The sequence below is a fragment of the Pseudochaenichthys georgianus genome, chromosome 16, assembly GCF_902827115.2.
Source record: "Pseudochaenichthys georgianus chromosome 16, fPseGeo1.2, whole genome shotgun sequence".
NCBI lineage: Eukaryota > Metazoa > Chordata > Actinopteri > Perciformes > Channichthyidae > Pseudochaenichthys > Pseudochaenichthys georgianus.
This window is the reverse complement of record NC_047518.2, coordinates 43,744,754-43,764,247: the sequence shown is the minus strand read 5'-3', so window position 1 is coordinate 43,764,247 and position 19,494 is coordinate 43,744,754. Positions and strand designations below refer to the sequence as shown.

At 42.6% G+C, this 19,494-nt stretch overlaps 1 protein-coding gene across 1 annotated transcript in view; it reads right to left on the bottom strand.

Moving 5' to 3' along the window:
- The window catches only part of LOC117460763 (semaphorin-7A), a 54,180-nt gene that overhangs the window by 13,815 nt on the left and 20,871 nt on the right, over positions 1-19,494 (bottom strand). The window contains exons 8-10 of the mRNA XM_034102304.2: positions 18,096-18,274; positions 12,519-12,627; positions 12,078-12,288 (exon numbers count right to left, since the gene is read on the bottom strand). Of these exons, the coding sequence (XP_033958195.1) occupies positions 12,078-12,288; positions 12,519-12,627; positions 18,096-18,274 (499 nt within the window). The remainder of the gene's footprint in view (positions 1-12,077; positions 12,289-12,518; positions 12,628-18,095; positions 18,275-19,494) is intronic.

Below are 19,494 nucleotides of genomic sequence, written 5' to 3'. Positions count from 1 at the left end.
TATGCTCCAAATATCTGGAACAAAGTCCCAGAAACCTGCAGGTCCGCTGCAACTCTGACTACTTTTAAATCCAGGCTGAAGACTTTTCTTTTTGTCGCTGCTTTTAATTGAACTATTCACATCTTAAACTGCACTGTAAGTTTTATCCATGTATTTTTTATTTTAATGTTTTAAATTTAAACGTAATTAAACTCCATGACATTTATGACTGCTCGAAAGTAGGATATTTGGGATATCCGTCGTAGCCAGGGTTTACGATCAGTTTTTGGGTGATTTGTACTGAGGAACAAGTATCACATCACCGACGGGTGAAAAATAGTGTTTTGGTAACACGGGGTGTTCAGGTAACACTTAAAGACTTTGTTATGGAATGCAAAGCAGAGTAGGGGGCTAGTACACCCTCCTGAGGGTCCGATTGTGGATGTCATGCGAGCATAACATGGTGAAAACAATCAGTCTAAATTAACAATCGGGACGGAAATGTTCGGATTTCCAAAGGGAGGTTCTGTGAATAAATAAAAAATCAAGAACCGAAATAATTGAACTATTCATATCTTAGACTGCACTGTAACTTTTAATGTTTCTTTTATTATCTTTTACTGTTTTGAAATGCCTTTGTCTGAATGTCTTTCATTTTTGTAAAGCACCTTGAATTGCCTGGTGCTGAAAGGTGCTATATAAATATACTTGCCTTGCGCTCACCGGAGACTATTGGACTTCACTCAGTAATGACAGTTACCTCGGGGTCACAGCGCATTATTTTTACCCACAGTGGGAACTTCAGTCTCATGCTTTGACAGTTATGAAAACAGAGGAGCGGCATCAATGTTATGCAGAGCGGAGTGCACGCGCTGGGGTGTACGGTTTAACCATGTCCTGGATGTAGGAAGGGCCAGATCCATTCGCAGCATGGTACGCAAGCACCAGTGTCTTGAAGTGGATTCTAGCAGTTACCGGAAGCCAGTGGAGGGAGCGGAGGAGCGGCGTGGTGTGGGAGAATTTAGGAAGGTTGAAGACCAGACGAGCCGCTGCATTCTGGATGAGCTGCAGAGGTCGGATGGCACATGCAGGTAGACCAGCCAGGAGGGAGTTGCAGTAGTCTAGGCGTGAATATTGTTTCCTGTTTTCCAACTGTTAGAGCAGACTCCCAGGCCTGATGGGATATTTTTCCAACATTTCACTGTCGTTGAATAGTTCTGTCTTGCATTTTAAAATCCTTTGTGTACATGTAGCTCCAAGCCATCGCTCTCTTCACTGCAACAGGCAATGACACTCCTGGACAGCTAAGTGCAGCATCGCTCTCAGAGACCCAGACTCTCTGCTCAATATTTCTTCATTGCCTACCGTTTTGTTGCCGAGTGTAAGGCAAGGCAAGGCAAGGCAAGTTTATTTATATAGCACTTTTCGACGCAGGGTAATTCAAAGTGCTTGTAGTGTAAGGAGATTTCATTCGACTAAACGCCCATGAAAATGTTCTTCTACCTTTTACCATTTCCATTTCCCTAACTCATTTCCGCCAGACGATTCCAAATAATGACATCAACTATTTAAAGGCTCCCTGCAGAAAGATGTCTTTTGTCACGTCTGAGATTCTGTTGCCTTCCCCACTGTGACCATGTGATTACAGCGATACCTTTCTATCTCACATCTTCATTTCCTGCGAGCTCCCTCCATGACGCACTTTCAAACTGGTGATTAGGCCGCCAGCGTGGAGCTGTCACTTGCACTTCTTTTGTCCTGAAACTGTCTCTTTTTCATAAACTTCAAATCTTTTTTTAGTCTTGTTGAAGTCAAAGATAACATTCCCCATTATATCTACTTTATTCTCATAGGATTCTTTATTCCCGTCTACGGCTATTTGCAGCTCGTTTATCAAAAACAAATAAAGATAGCGGCAATAAATACTGACGGGGGGGAAAGGGTGACAGTGCTGAACCTGAAGCGTCTGCTGATAGCATCTTTCTTTTCTTTTACCACAGAGAGTTGCTGAGCACACATCTTCTCCCACAGCCTTTCTACAGTTGCTTACAGTTATAATCTCAAAGCAGTGAAGGTTGGAAAGAAATCCAAGAGTCAATATTCATGTTTCCATCTGGCATAAAGGTTCAAACTTGCCTTCCTTTTTGAACATATATTCTTCTCTTCACTCTAAGGTGCCGTCAGTCACATCCCAAAGTCCTATTTTTCCGCCGCTTGGTTCACCATAACCTTTAAGCTACTGTCATCTGTCATACTGCGAAAAAAAATGGCTTCTGATCTCAAATATAAAGTCGACTTGAAAGTGTTTCATTCTGACATTACCCGGAGGCGATCTTTTTGCTGTGTCGCCTCCATGTGTGAAAAAGTCGAAGCAGCTTCACGTCTTCTGGTGATCAATCTGTCACTGAAGGGAAATACGACTTTCACTTCTGCTTGTTCTTTTGTTTTCACCAGTGATATCCAGAGGAAACTGGAGCAAAGGTCCTCAACCTGTCATACGTCCTTCGCAGCTCTTTAGGGTCCGGACACAACACACTTACACCAGCTTTAGATCTTGCAATGTGTCCACACTTGCCAGCACAGCCAAATTCATGATTTAGGTTTCTCAGAGCTTTCTTCTCTACCAAGTCACTCACCATGCGCCAAGGCATCACACATGTTCTTCAATTGTATTCTGAGCACAGATCAGTGGTATGAAGGAAGCCAAATAAGTTAGTTTTGGTTAACAATAAAGACTATTGGCTAGTTGTTCTCCACAGACGTATCACATACCTGGTGATAGGGTCACTTGTGTCATAGGAATGAATTTGCCTCGAATGACTCTAAACTGGTTTTCTAACGAGGTCTATGACTCAACTCCGCTTTCTTCGAGTGCTGTCTAGAAACATGGTTATTACAGCTGCATCTATATCTGGCAATGTCAGCTTCACTTTAGGGTCCAACGGGACTCCGATGAGTAAAACTGGAGCAAAGGTCTACACACTGTCAAAGCTCCGTTGCAGCTCTTTAGGGTCTTAAGACAACACGCACTCTAGGTCTTGCAATGTGTCCAACACCGTTTTATCCAGCTAACACTTGTCAACGGACCAAACTGACTTGACCCATTTAGGTTTCTCCAAGTTGTCATGTCCAGCTTTTCTTTTCGTCATTGACAAGCCAAACAGCATGCGCCAAGGCTTCAGAAATGATCTTGAATTGTATTCTGAGCCCATAACAGACTATCAAAGATCATTGGCATAAAGGTAGCGACAGGAGTGTGTTTTGACTTGTTCTCCCTGGTGATAGGGTGGGCTACTTATTGATAGGAATCAATTACTCTAAACCAGCTTCCAACCAGGTCTACGACTCAACTCCAATTTTAAACACTAGGGCTATGTCGAGACGTGTAACTGCATCTATTGCTAGTAATATTCGATGGACTTAAAGGTGGGGTAGGTAATTTTGGAGAAACCAGCTCGAGTGCGATATAATTTGAAAATACACAACTGGAAAACATCTGCCACTCCCTTACAGAGCCCCTCCTCCAACACACACAAACGGGCACATGACCAATGAGGGCACAGATGGAAGGCTGACAGGCAGGTAGGCCATCCAGTTACTTTAGCCGGGCCGGCTCAGATGATTGGTCGTACTTTTTACAGCGCCACGGCTTCCACTGATAACATTTTGTATGTATTTGTTGTCAAAGCACTTCAGATATTCATTGCTATCGGGATGTTAAGAGCATTCCATGGAATATAACAACAAGTGTACCTCGAGCCGGTTTCTCAAACGTACCTACCCCACCTTGAAGATACCTAAGGGACTCCAATGAGGAAAACTGGAGCGAAGGTCTCCAACCTGTCATAGCTGTAGGGTTCTGACAAATGCTTACGCTGACAGTAGATTCTTAATGTGTCCACACTGTTGGCTCCAACACTTGTCAGCAAAACTGACTTGCAGCTAATCCGTGATTCACGGTAAACTGTTTAGGTTTCTTGCAAGTTGTCACATCATGTCAAATATGCTCGGAGAAAGAAAAACAAACGCTCACTACCTGCTCAACACCTCAACACCAACATGCTCACGTTTGGAATTAGCGAAAGATGAAAAAATACATCAGGGCTGCTAAAGATATGTTATACAATCCAAACCTCTAGGACCATAGACAATGTCTTTTATTATTTCATAAGCAACACTTTGATTGTATTCTAAGTATATAAGAAAAACCTTTCACAGTAGTTTGTATTTGGTTAACAAAAAACCCTATTGAATACTTATCCCCATCTAGATTTTTCAGGTTTAACAAATGTATCCAATGTCAGTTTTCTCTCTGGTGATAGTGCTACTCAGTATCTCTCAGCAACAATAAAAGAGATCATTTTGCCTTGAATTAGTATAAACCACCTTTTAACCAGGTCTACTAATCAACTCAAATACAATGCTCTCAATGTGTGTTTTACAGCGACATCTATTGCTGTGATTATCGGCTGTACTTAGACACTTTCGACCAAAATAGACTCCACTGAAACTGAGGAAAAAACGAAATACCAAATGCAACTGCGACATCAAACCCTGCATGATGGAGGAGGATAATTATGAGAGAAAGGACATATCTCCCTAACAAAGAAGCTATGAAATGAAGAGTGTTGTCTATAATAATAATAATAATAATGTCACAACCCATTAAATATTCAAAGAACTTCAACTAGTTCTGTTGGCCCAAAAACGGTTTAGTGCATTCTATTTTTGCATCTGTTATAGGAGTATAAAAGGAGTTTTGAAACTGCTTGGAGGTAATACGGTTTTTGTCATGTTTAGAAGTAGCTGGTTGACATGTGCCACAATTTCTGCTGAATTAACGATCAAAAAGAACTCAAAATAAACTGAGTCAAAACCTGCAGCTTTCTGTCAGCCTGCATCACACGGAGACGTCCCACGAGACTAGTTAGAACAGGTTTAAAACACGAAGTATGTGGTGTGCTATTTATCTAATTAAGACTCTGCATGGCATCGCCCTGTCAGTTTGTTCTAGGTCAACATTTCATCGTGAATTCCTTCAGCCTCCAAATGACTGCGAGCAGTATAAACAAGATGTGTGGTGAAGTAAGATGAGTCTTAGTTGAATACTCAATTCTGTTTTGTCAATTTGGACATTTCAGAGGTCGGTAATACTCGCTTATACACTGCCTAACATGACAAGTGCAGTCATATCAATCCGTAAAAAGAAGTCAGATGGATTTCACATCAGCTGTGGACAACAAACATAGGTTTTTGTCCATCAGAAAATACTGTGAAAAACGTTTTAAATATTCATTTTTATATTTGCGGAGAGTGCGAAACTTTGGATTCATGATGGCTAACCTATCAATAATAAAGAAAAGTACAAGAAAACAAGATAAGAAGTTAAAAGACAGAGAGCTATGCAAAGGGAAGAGCAGAAGAAGACAGACAGGAAGTAAACACTAAAGGGAACAGCAGAAGAAGACAGACAGGAAGTACACACTAAAGGGAACAGCAGAATAAGACAGACAGGAAGTAAACACTAAAGGGAACAGCAGACGAAGACAGACAAAAAGTAAACACTAAAGGGAACAGCAGAAGAAGACAGACAAGAAGTAAACACTAAAGGGAACAGCAGAAGAAGAGAGACGGGAAGTAAAGACTAAAGGGAACAGCAGAAGAAGACAGACAAGAAGTAAACACTAAAGGGAACAGCAGAAGAAGACAGACAGGAAGTACACACTAAAGGGAACAGCAGAATAAGACAGACAGGAAGTAAACACTAAAGGGAACAGCAGACGAAGACAGACAAAAAGTAAACACTAAAGGGAACAGCAGAAGAAGACAGACAAGAAGTAAACACTAAAGGGAACAGCAGAAGAAGACAGACAAGAAGTAAACACTAAAGGGAACAGCAGAAGAAGACAGACAGGAAGTAAACACTAAAGGGAACAGCAGAAGAAGAGAGACGGGAAGTAAAGACTAAAGGGAACAGCAGAAGAAGACAGACAAGAAGTAAACACTAAAGGGAACAGCAGAAGAAGACAGACAGGAAGTACACACTAAAGGGAACAGCAGAATAAGACAGACAGGAAGTAAAACACTAAAGGGAACAGCAGAATAAGACAGACAGGAAGTAAACACTAAGGGAACAGCAGAAGAAGACAGACAAGAAGTAAACACTAAAGGGAACAGCAGAAGAAGAGAGACGGGAAGTAAAGACTAAAGGGAACAGCAGAAGAAGACAGACAAGAAGTAAACACTAAAGGGAACAGCAGAAGAAGACAGACAGGAAGTACACACTAAAGGGAACAGCAGAATAAGACAGACAGGAAGTAAACACTAAAGGGAACAGCAGACGAAGACAGACAAAAAGTAAACACTAAAGGGAACAGCAGAAGAAGACAGACAAGAAGTAAACACTAAAGGGAACAGCAGAAGAAGACAGACAAGAAGTAAACACTAAAGGGAACAGCAGAAGAAGAGAGACGGGAAGTAAAGACTAAAGGGAACAGCAGAAGAAGACAGGAAGTAAACAATAAATGGAACAGCAGAAGAAGACAGACAGGAAGTAAACACTAAAGGGAACAGCAGAAGAAGACAGACAGGAAGTAAACACTAAAGGAAACAGCAGAAGAAGACAGACAGGAAGTAAACACTAAAGGGAACAGCAGAAGAATACAGGACGTAAACACTAAAGGGAACAACAGAAGAAGACAGACAGGAAGTAAACACTAAGGGAACAGCAGAAGAAGACAGACAGGAAGTAAACACTAAAGGGAACAGCAGAAGAAGACAGACAGGACGTAACACTAAAGGGAACAGCAGAAGAAGACAGACAGGGCGTAAACACTAAAGGGAACAGCGGAAGAAGACAGACAGGAAGTAAACACTAAAGGGAACAGCAGAAGAAGACAGACGGGAAGTAAACAATGTCGGGAACACAGTATGCATTGGTACGCCTTGGACTATTTTCTTTTCACCTACATAACAACCCTCATCAAGGTGCCATTGAACACACAAAGTCAAGTCACTCTGAATCTGTAAAACTACCCAGGATTATTCGCGTTGATCATCTGAATATGTAGTAGTGTTGGTAAGATAACATTTTGCATACAAAATCAAAGATGCATGAAAAGAAAAAGAGGGTGGAGATAAATATGCAACTCTGTGCGTGTTTATCTTATGCATAGGTATTTGTGAAGATAAGTATTGATCTCCATGGGATTTTTAAAATCTAGAATTATTCAGCAATGCTAATCTCTTTTTCTCTATCTTCAACATGTATCGTTTCCATTTCATAATCCCCGGCGTATGAACAGTGATTCCCAAGAGTAGCTGTGGAAAATACAATCAAGCGGACGCAGCCATGACGAGGAAAATAGCTGTCGACATCGATCCAAATTAAAGTGAATTCAATGTGGTTGTTTAGTCTGCCGTTCAGAGTGACATCGACATGTATTGCTAAATGAACCGAACCAGAATGGAAATATGCACCACGGTTATATTCAAGCATAAATAATTCATGTTTTTTCTGGTCTTCTTCATCGACCTCATCCCTCGCATTGATATTTATCGTCGGAACACTCTGTATTTACCCTCCAGGCTATCACACTAACATCAGCCATTACTCAGACGTGCCTATAAACGGTGCGGCTTGTGTCTCTGTGCTCGTCTTTGTGGAAGATATTTATTGAAGTTTCCATCACCAGGGGAAAAAAGATGTCCCAGGGCTACCCAAAATGCATCTGCTCTGATTTCACTGCCACTGCTCCAGAGGTGAACCCTGGCTCGCCACAGCTCCTCTTCTGATTGGTTTACAATGCTCTAATGTTACGATCCATCAGAAGAGAGTGTGTGCGTGCGTGCGTGCGTGTGTGCGTGCGTGTGCGTGTGTGTGTGTGTGTGTGTGGCCTGGCATTACTATACTTGTGGGGACCTAAATCTGTCTACACAGTCACGTGTGGGGACTCACCTCCCTTATGGGGACAAATTGGAGGTCCCCATAAGGGGGATCATTAATTTTAGGGTGAAGACTTGGTTAGGGTTAGGTTTAGGATTAGGATTAGGGTAAGGGTTAGGCGTGTGTTGGTTATGGTTAGGATAAGTCTCCAGGAAATGCATGTAAGTCAATGGAATGTCCCCTGAAGTGATATATACATGGTGTGTGTGTGTGTGTGTGTGTGTGTGTGTGTGTGTGTGTGTGTGTGTGTGTGTGTGTGTGTGTGTGTGTGTGTGTGTGTGTGTGTGTGTGTGTGTGTGTGTGTGTGTGTGTGTGTGCTCTACTCACTAAAGATTAGATTATTTCACGTCCTCTCCATCATTTGTACCGATACAAGGGCGTGTTTGGAATACATTCTGCAGATAGATGAGTTGCCTCGACAGATCCTGAAGTCCTACATTGAATCCATTTGAACAGTTTCCATGTTATGTTTATATGCCAGTCCCCCCGGTGAATTCACTGGGTACAATAGTAAATATAAGCAGCTGTTACAGGAGTCCAGCAGAGTGACCTTTCTGTGCTGCATAACAGGCAGATGGGGAGTCCATGCTGCAAAACCAATTGCACCTCGGGGACAAATAAAGCAGAAAGTGAACTTTGAATTGGAGAATAAATGAATTCAATGAAACCAGAATACATCAAACAAATCAGAATAAAGAGCCTGAAGCCATCAGACTGTTTAAGCCGTCCCTTGGAGCGTTAGGCACTTACAAAAGTGGCACTTTCTTTTGTATTTAATATGTAATCTTCATTGGACATATTACTTTAACTTGAATTTGTCCACTGCCTTTTTGGAATAAACAAGCACAATTTACTTTTCAAACGCATCTGGACAATTATTTTATTTCTTCTCTCAAACAACAAGTCGGTCAGCCCACGAGTGAATCACAGAAAACAGACTGAAACAAATTGATATCGTGGTCACTACATCTACTATTGATCTAGTATGTCATCTATCTAATGTGTATATATCTTATCCTTTTATTGCACATTCTTATGTTTATACAATTAATAATATTGTTTTCTTTCGTTCTATTTAAAAAAATAATAATCGAATTCCCCCCTTGGATAGTTAAAGTATTTCTGATTGTTATACTGACTCTGAATAGTCAAAGATCATCGCATTTATTTTCCCAAATCAAAAACAAAAAAACAGAAATGTTCACGAGGGTTCTTTTGCACACCTCCCCTTGACGATGGCAAACATCAAACAGAATATCTCCAGTGCAACCTCTTCCTCTGTCCTCAGATACCACTGCGACTAAACTGCTCTCGTTTTTTTTTTTAGGCCACCTCACAGACCCCTGGCTGTTCACATCTCTCCATCCTCTCCCTCCTGTCACTGACACAGTCATTAAATCCCACAGCGAGCGGCCGTTCTGTCATTTTTAACACTTTTGTCACATGTTTTTTTTGTGTCTGCTTTTAATAGAAACAACCCAGAACAGCCGGGTGAATGACAGTCACATATACTGTGAGAAATTGCACTCGGAAGAAAGATGACACTGGCTCATCTTTTCCCATGAACTTCGTTGGGGTGAGACATTCGTGCAGACTCGAACATATGACTTGTGACGGTTGCCATAGTAATCTCCCTGAGGCACAAGGCAATATTCGGAGCAACGGCTACGAGCGACAGCAGTTGATCAAATAGAAGCAGTCGTGTGAAGGCCAGGCATCGCTTGGATAGGCTTTGAACAGAATATATTTTGACTTCTGTCCATTTTCAGTGACTAAATTAAGAATGAATGCAGCTGTACATTTTGTATTCAATCATTATTTGCTTTACATAAATGCCTGTTCTTGTTTTCTTTATCCAGCTTGCTAATAGTGGTGTGCTGCTGAACTCATTCAACAGTTAGTTACAGGATTCATTTACTCTTATATATGAGATATAAGAACTGATGAATCGAATCAGTTGCAGAGCACAGGATCCAACCCTCTTTATTTGTATATAACAACCCAACAGAAACACTGCAGCAGGAACATAAGCAAGACACTTTATACAAAAATGGGTCAGGCTTGAAGTAGGGATGCCAGCGATTATTCGAATATTCGCTACAGTCTCCATAATCGAATATTATTTTTAAAAATCGATTTTATTTATATATATATATATATTTTTTTTTTTTTCTGGCTTAGTTTCAACCAAAATATATATAAATATATATATATGCTAATAATAGTAATAGTATTAATAATTGTCATTGGTCACACCACCAGTTTGTTTTACTGTAAACTTGGAGGAAGCCTGCGTGCAGAGCAGACTGCTGCTGCAGCACGCCGACCCCAGCCAGGGCTGCCGAATAATCTATTTTGATCATGGTCAGTTTCTGGCAACCCTAGCTTGAAGTATTGTTGCTTATTTTTTAAGTGTTTGCCATCATATGTTTTGCTGCTTCGACTTCAGTCCCATCTCCAGTAGCAGCAGTCAGCTGTTTTCAGCAAAAATTGCCTTGAAAAAATAACTACCTGCTCAGCACGCTAGCAACTTGCTGAGGATGAACATTAAACATCTGGCTGCTTAAGAGGCAGCTATTGTTTTTAAACCCTGACCTTTTGAATCACTGTTTTAGGAGGAGACCAAATCAGAGCTAAAAGAAGAGAAAAACACAAACGTGACGATAATGTCGTACTAACTAGTGTGCAACTCGATTTTGACAAGAAAGCAACTGGACACTTCTCGAATTGTGTGAGTAACATTCTGTTGTTAGACTTCTCTGCTTCAGTGTGTGTGCTCTGTAGCAATGCTCTGGACTTGATCTGACTGACATTGTGATTTTAAATCTCAAAACCGCTCCAGTATCTGTCAGGCAGAAACTTGGGACAGGTAATTCGACTGAAACCTTAAAACTGAACTAACTGACTGCTCGGGTTAACTTTGATTTAAACATTTGTAGAATACTAAGAGCTTTATTGAGTAGGTGTAACTGTATTAAGGGTTAAACTCATAACTTTATAACTTAGGGTTTAATGTAATTGACTTAAAAGACAATAACGAGTCAGGAGGAAGCCAGTCTCGATTTCCTTTTGAGGGCCACCAGCTGCAGAGAGTTAACTAATTAAAGGGGCGTGGCCCCACAGCTGTGAGAACTCAGCAATCAGGTGTCCATTTTAGGTAGCACTTTCCTGGAGCGTCAGACAGGCAAAGACATTAGAGTCCTGCGGGAGTAAGACTGGCAAAGACATTAGAGTCCTGCGGGAGTAAGACTGGCAAAGACATTAGAGTCCTGCGGGAGTAAGACTGGCTAAGACATTAGAGTCCTGCGGGAGTAAGACTGGCAAAGACATTAGAGTCCTGCGGGAGTAAGACTGGCAAAGACATTAGAGTCCTGCGGGAGTAAGACTGGCAAAGACATTAGAGTCCTGCGGGAGTAAGACTGGCAAAGACATTAGAGTCCTGCGGGAGTAAGACTGGCAAAGACATTAGAGTCCTGCGGGAGTAAGACTGGCAAAGACATTAGAGTCCTGCGGGAGGCAAAGAGGAGGCAAATCCTACTTTGATTGAGCTAAGTGTCGCTGGTGTTTTATTTTATTTTATTTGGTTGTTTAGCCCCTCAGGCTATAATCATGTGTGTTTTCTCCATTCCTGTTCATGTGTCTTCTCGCAATTATCACTGGCCCCGTGTATCTCCTAATCGATATAACCGGCCTGCTCTCGTCTATCCCACATGCTCCACTTTTATGCAAATCTGCCAGTACAAGCGGTAGCCAATCAAACCGCGTGTATGCTGGGAGAGACGACGCAGGTCATTTCCTCATATTCCAAAAAATTGAGGGGAAATTAATTATAGCGGTCGTGAATCACCCGGTGCTGAATGACCAGTCTCTGTTCATCTACCGGGATACAAACCGGAGGAGCGAGGCATGGAGGAGGTGGCAGAGACAGTGGGAGGAACTGGTAGCTTTTCGCCTGTTTGGGGATTTTATATCCAGTTTAGTTCGTTTTAACGTTGCTATTGCTTTGTGTGTCGGGGGCGGGAGATTCATGTGATTGGTTGTTGGTCGCGTTGCTCGCAAAAAATCCCTAAGCTTCAGACACGCCCACCGCCAAGCGTCAACGCACGCTGCTGTGTGGACGCTCCGTAACACACACATAACAAAGCACACACACCTGTTCCGATGTACAGGACGCTGTAGTGCTCGTCGTTGACCGCCATCACGATGTCCGCCACAGTGTGTGTGATTTGGTCGTCGTCCATGGGCAGGTCTAGCGGAGCCACACCGACAGGCTGGATCACATCCTCGATCTCCGGGTGGTATCTGATCACCCCGAGGTTTTTGATGTCGTTGTGACCTCCTGTTGTCGAGTTTTTGCGTACGCACTGAGGGGAGAAGTGACGTAATCGATTCAGACCAGGCTGAACAAACAAGATGCCCTTGGACAAATAATTTGAAATTGCTTCTCTTTTATCAACTCGTGCCTTTCAAAAAATAGCATTTTGATCCGTTCACCTCTGCAACAATAGGCTGTCTCATGCAAACATGTTATCGCAATGCTGTTTTTCTCAGATAAGTGTGACAGAAAAGGAAATGAATTTTTTTGTTTTCTTACCATCCCAGGACGAGAGCCAATGAAAGCGCTGCTGTAGCCCTTCAGTTTGGAATTGGAGAAAGCCACGTCAATGTCTTCGATGGAGTAGGCACAAATCACTGTTCTGCCCCTGAACAAAAGCAGAGAAAGGAGTCATTACATCTACAATAAAACTAGGACGAGTTGTTATGAGGGACTCACAGGGACAGAAGAAATGCACTCATCCATGAACAGAAAACAGTACATAACTATGAATGCCGCCTTGTGAAGTGGAAGTCTTGGAGCAAACCAATGTCGATATTTCAAACTCTCGCATGAAAGGAGACTGCATTTTACTTAAGGGTGGGGTAGGTAAGTTTGAGAAACCGGCTCGAGATACACTTTTTGTTATATTCCATGGAATGCTCTGAACATCCCGATAGCAATGAATATCTGAAGTGCTTTGACAAAAAAATCCATAACAAACATATCATCTGTGGAAGCCGTGGCGCTGTAAAAAGCTCGACCAATCATCTGAGCCGGCTAAAGTAACTGGATGGCCTACCTGCCTGTCAGCCTTCCATCGGGGCACAAACTTATCTCGTGCCCTCATTGGTCATGTGCGCGTTCGTGTGTGTTGGAGGAGGGGCTCTGTGAGGAAGTGGCAGATTTTCTCACGTATTTTCAAATTCGAGCGCACTCGAGCTGGTTTCTCCAAAATTACCTACCCCGCCTTTAAATGTGTCTTGTTATTATGTATTTATTTCACATTCTCCTTTTTTTCTTTATTGTACCATTACAGCAAATGAAATAAGCTTCATGCTAACGTTGGTGAAATGCATAACACACTTGTTTTCAATATTTAAAAGTGTCGCTTGCCTCGGATCCAATTTAAAAAAATATATATATTTTGTCACAAGAGATCCAATTAATTGATCTCCCTCTTTTCCAAACAAAGCTTTTTTATGAGAAACACACAGAATAATACGCCAACCATTCACACTTGATACTGTATGACACTGTTTGTATTTGTATGTCAGTGTGACAACTTTTTAAATGTCTTTCAAAATGTCTAAATATGTGTAATCAGTATTTCCTTTGGTAAACAATTAGGTAGATTATTGACACCACAATGTTTTTGAATTTGTTTTATGACAGCTGATTTTGTTGCAGCATGACTTGCAACATTTGGGAACACCTGCAGTATATGGCAGACTCCACAAAAAATAGATTTTACAGTCAAATAAAACACCGATAAGACACTTATTTTAAGTCTGAAGGACTGGCAAACTAGAGTGTATTGTGAGTGTCAGTTACTCTTCTTAAGCTTTATAATATATTGTGCGATGAATGTACCTCTACCATATTCTGTGTGACTGTTGCAGCTGTGCCTTATCAGATTTTGAGGAACAGACATGTCCACATTTTAATTTTAAATAAAAATCCGGAAATAATTTAAGATTTCAATCATTTACATAAAAAGTAGGATATTTCTGCTGCTTTTATGCCGGTAAACAAAGATGTCATCTGTTCACATAACATTTGTCTATTAGCTTCCAAGTTACATATAATCCATATACCTGTATTGCTATGCATCTTTTGGGTGGGGGGCTGCTTGGAGTTTTTCTCAACACATTCACACACATTGTCACAGTCCCTCATTCTTTGGAAGTTTCACTTTCCCTTTTATCTGACTCTCTCAGTTCCCTCTGAGTTGATTGCAGGTTATTCAGATCACCTGTTACACAGTGTGTGGGCCCGTACACCTGATTAGTAATTGAGAGCAGCGTGGTGCCTTTCCCCCTTTGGGCCAATCAGAGTGAGGGGGGGGTCTGTCTTTAGGGTTTAAGAGAGGCAGAGATTTGCAAATCCAGGGCTTTCTGAACCTCGAGTGACTCGTAATGTGCACTCATTTCAGCGGGAGCCAGAAACCTTCTTAAGAATCTCCCGCTGCCCATAAGTGCTATTGGATTTACTGTGTCTTTATCAAAAGCCCTTTATGAGCAATGTTCCATTTCCCCGAAGAAGATCAAATAACGTTTATCATTAAAGAAGCATTTATTTCCTTGAGAAGACATGATTTGCAATTTTGTTTCTCCCTGTTGAGATATATATATTTTGTTGTTGTTGTTGTTGTTGTGCTTTCCAACCGTTCTCAGGCTTCTTCCAAACAGGTACAATCGGGGAAATCAGTACTGCCACAAGTTGTTCTTATGCCATGTTTGCTGCATTAGACAACCCATACATTGCATGCTCCAGCAGCTAGCTTTACACAATGAGACAAAAGAAGAACTTATCTCACACAGGAATTATTTTTTGGTTAATGTTTGTAAGTTGCCTGAGCTTCAAACAAGCATATTAAGCAGTAATAATAATAATAATAACTTGAATTTGTATAGCGCCTTTCATAACCTCAAGGTCGCTTTACGAAGAAACATACAAGGACAAGACATAAACATAAAAAACATTAACATAAAACAGGGGGCAGAAATGGAAGTGTAAGTGGGGGGGGGGAGGGGAGTGAGTTATTGTTGGAAGGCGATGTTGAACAGATGAGTTTTAAGGGTTGATTTGAAGATGTTGAGAGAAGGGGCGTTGCGGATTTCTGCAGCGAGGGAGTTCCAGAGGGTGGGGAGGGGGCAGCCACACTGAAGGTGGGGGGGGGGGGGGGGGGGGGGGGCAGCCACACTGAAGGCATGGTCCCCGAAGGTGCGGAGGCGTGAATGGGGAATGGAGAGCAGGCTGGAGTCTGAGGATCGAAGGGTGCGGGAGGGGGGGTGGAGGAGATCTGTGGGGTACTGAGGGGAGAGGGCATGGAGGGACTTGTAGGTGAGGAGGAGGAGTTTGTAGGTGATGCGGGACTTGACCGAGTGGAGCCAGTGGCTCGGTGCGTGTGAGAACCCTGGCAGCTGAGTTCTGGATGTACTGGAGCCTGTTCGGAGTTTTGCTGGGAACCCCGGACAGGAGTCCGTTACAATAGTCCAGGCGTGAGGTAATGAAACAATGTATCAGCTTCTCAGCAACGGAGTCGGACAGTGATGGCCGGAGTCTTGAAATATTTCTGAGGTGGAAGAAGGCTGATTTTGAAACGGATTTGGTGTGGTTTTGAAATGAGAGGGTTGAATCCAAGACAACACCAAGGTTGCGGACCTGAGGGGATGATGGAACCGTCGATGATGACTCCAAGCTTCCCGAGCAGTGCCTTGGGGGCCACAACCATGAGCTCAGTTTTATCACTGTTTAGTTTGAGTAGCTTGGTGGTCATCCAGGTTTTAATTTCGTGTAGGCAGTTGATTAGTGACTGAGGGGGAGATGGGCAGAGGGCTTTGTGCTGAGCAGTTGGGTGTCGTCGGCGTAGGAGTGGAAACATTATATAACAGTAGTGTTTCTTCTCGAGGCTGCATGTAAGCGAACGTCTAACAGGTTGCTCGCATGGCTATTCCTTAATCAGCTCTCTTGTCTTTCTTTGTTTTCATCTCCATTTGGAACCTGTCTCCATAAAGAAGTACAAATTAAGCAATCAACACTTCACATCCTCTGCTAGCCTGTACAACCTATGGTTACCCAAAACAACATTCTCTGTTTTGTTTCACCAAGATGTTCATACTTGTCTTCAGAGACCCGTAATTACAGCTTCATGCATCACGACGAAGCTTCTTTGTGCATCCTTAATTTACATAAGCATAACATCACACCGTTTACAGGGTCACTTCCCTCAAGCTGTATAGACTGTGCAGAATCTGTGAAGCCATTCGAGTGGGTTATCCATTTAGTTTCCAAAAGGAGGCATAACTATTTCTGTGGCCAATAGTTGTCTACATTGGCACGTGTGGTATCAGCAGCAAAGGGTCATGGAAACTAGAACTATGTAAAGACCGAGGAGACAGAGGTCAGTAGGATTTCAACTACGCATCTGAGATTCCCTTAGACTATTGATTGCTTTGTTGCAAGGTAATGTGTCTCTTTTAGTGCTGTAACACTTTATATTAAGGTACACTTATTCACCATCAACTAGTTGTTAATTAACATGTAAGCTGTTACACACCAAGCCGATTATCGGCGTCGATTGATGTCGGGCCGTCGATGAGCGTCGTGTCGCCCTACTCGGATTGGTGTGTACTGCACCGTTGTGTCTTTTCGGCCATGCCGACACCTTCCGCCGCCGATTCGACTTGTTGAATCGGGAAGCCGTCGGCCAAAGAAATCACTCTGATTGGTGTTCAGCTAGCGAATCAGTGCATGAGAAGCGAAACGGAAGTGAGGGACCCAAACAAACTATTAAGAAGGCAAATCTGACATTTCCTTTACCTCCAGCTCTCGACTCAGGTTCGGGAAAGCCCCGTGAGCTTCTCGCTGTAGAGTGAACATGGAACGCAGACGCTATTTGTTGTTTGTTTATATCACGCAGTCTGTCTTCCGGTTGTTGCCTCTTTTGAATGACGAATACACACTACCGCCACCTGCTGGTAAGGAGAGTTATTGCCACCCACGCATGCGCAGTTCGTACGTGCTTCTTGGCCGTTGGCTGAAGTCTTTGCGGTGTGTTCCAGTGCGACACATGGCCAAGATGCAGAGACATGAGGCGACGTGAGGCGACCTGAGGAGACGTGACGCGACGTGAGGAGACGTGAGGCGACCTGAGGAGACGTGACGCGACGTGAGGCGACGTGAGGCGACGTGAGGCGACGTGAGGCGACCTGAGGCGACGTGAGGCGACGTGAGGCGACGTGAGGCGACGTGAGGAGACGTGAGGCGACGTGAGGCGACGTGAGGCGACGTGTGGCGACGTGAGGCGACGTGAGGAGACGTGAGGCGACCTGAGGCGACGTGAGGGGACGTGAGGCGACGTGAGGAGACGTGAGGCGACCTGAGGAGACGTGAGGGGACGTGAGGGGACGTGAGGCGACCTGAGGAGACGTGAGGCGACGTGAGGAGACGTGAGGCGACGTGAGGCGACCTGAGGCGACGTGAAGCGACCTGAGGCGACGTGAGGCGACCTGAGGCGACGTTCCGTCCGGACGTGTTCTTTGGTGTGTAGAGACAAACTACTAGCTTATTTGTTATAAACAAGACTTCACTTTAAAACTGGGAACATATTCTGATTTAGAAATACCACATTTTTTTTGTTATTTTGACACAATTAACACTTGTAGTTTAATTTCTTGTTACATAAGAATAGACCACATGTGTTCGGTGTTATTATGGTAGAATTACTGTTCTTGTGGTGCTGCTGCCTTATTAGGCCCATATTGAGCATATTAAGACCAACACTCATGTCCAACAGCGTCCTTACTTCCAATACATGAGCACTAATTAGAGGGATATTGACGATCAACTCTCAACTAATGGCCTATTACTTATATGGTCATGTAGAATAAGGCATTAATAAGTGTTTTATAATGACTAATAAAGAGCTAATATACTGCTAATATGCATGTTAATTAACAACTAGTTGATGGTGAATGTGTGTACCTTAATATAAACCTTTATTTGACTTCAACCATCTCTGTGTCTGTGTTTTATTGATTCCTCTTTGTCTTATTCTTTAATGTTGTGAGCGTTACATCGAATCCACGGCAACTGTGTGGGCAGTCGATGTGTGTGTATGTTCCTGCTCACCATGCGTTGGAGAACAGGCCGTACAGGACCCCCGCCCTCTTGTCCTGCGCCGTCAGAACCACCGCCTGCTTCAGGTTGTTGTACTGCTGGTGTGTTTTTCCTGCGCCACACATCATCCGGGCCTTCATGAAGGTGGTCCACGAGTTCTCCAGCAGCGCTTTGATGCCCCCTTCATCCACCTGGAAACAAACATGAAAGGATTGTGACAACAAAGTCATAATATGGCAGCGGCGTTGCCAAATTGATTTAGAATTATACTTTGAGTCCCCCGCAAGGATGTGACTGACCCTTCACCCACAACACCAGTTACCCTCCCTCATAGGAGTACTCTGACATTTAAGGGGAAATACAAATGTTGCTTGTCTTATCTTTGAGTATTAAGTACATTGATGTGTGCAGTGTAGCTCAATCATATGTAAATCTGCCACGCAGCAACTCCAGAGTCCAAGAATAAATGGATCAATGCATAGACAGTGTTTCCCCTAGGTTTACTGCTTTAGGGGGGGTGCTGCCTGAGCAGGGGGGGGTGCTGCCTGAGCGGGGGGGGGGCATTGAGATATATATTTTTTAAATCCTCTGGAGCAGAGAGAGGAGCTGTGGATTATTGTTATTGATGAGTGCATCAGTGTTTCTTAGGGTCAAAAACAATTTCAGGGGGGGCGCGGGGGGCGCGGGGCTGCCTTACAAGACAATGGTAGGGGAAACACTGATAGAGATACAAATATTGTACACATTGTACATTTATATAATCTGTTCTATATTTAATATTCCATCTGTCATATATGTATTTATGTCTGTATGTATGTATACATAATACCTTGTTAATTCAACATGTATATTTTCTACTTTCTTGTTTATTTCTAGTCTTTGAATTTTTATTGTCCAATGCCATGTCTTTTTTATGCTGCTCCAGCGCAAACATTTGCCAAATTAGAATCAATAATGTACTATCTTATCTCTTATCTTATATAAATGATTTCTGTAAAAAGTTATTTATATGTAATTAAGAGCATTTCTAGTGTTGTGTCTCAATGCACAACCTTCTGTACTTTCACTTTCTGTTTTGAGTTTATAACTGTTAACACTAAGCATTCAACACAGTCTCACGGCATTTCGTGTTATAGTCCCAAATGAATCTATTGATTCGTGTTCACCAACGCGATTTTCGCATTGTTGTCGTGTCACACAGAACGATTTTAAAAGCAATGTAAATAATAACAAATTAGAAGAAAAAAGAGATACAAAAAATACAGATTTCAGTTTTCTGACACAGAACGATTTTAGAAGCAATGTATTTATATTGGTAGTCTGTTTCGTGCCTGCACCAAATAATAACAAATTAGAAAAAATACAGATGTCAGTATTCTGAGGCTCTGAGCCATTTCTTTTCTTCGCGGAC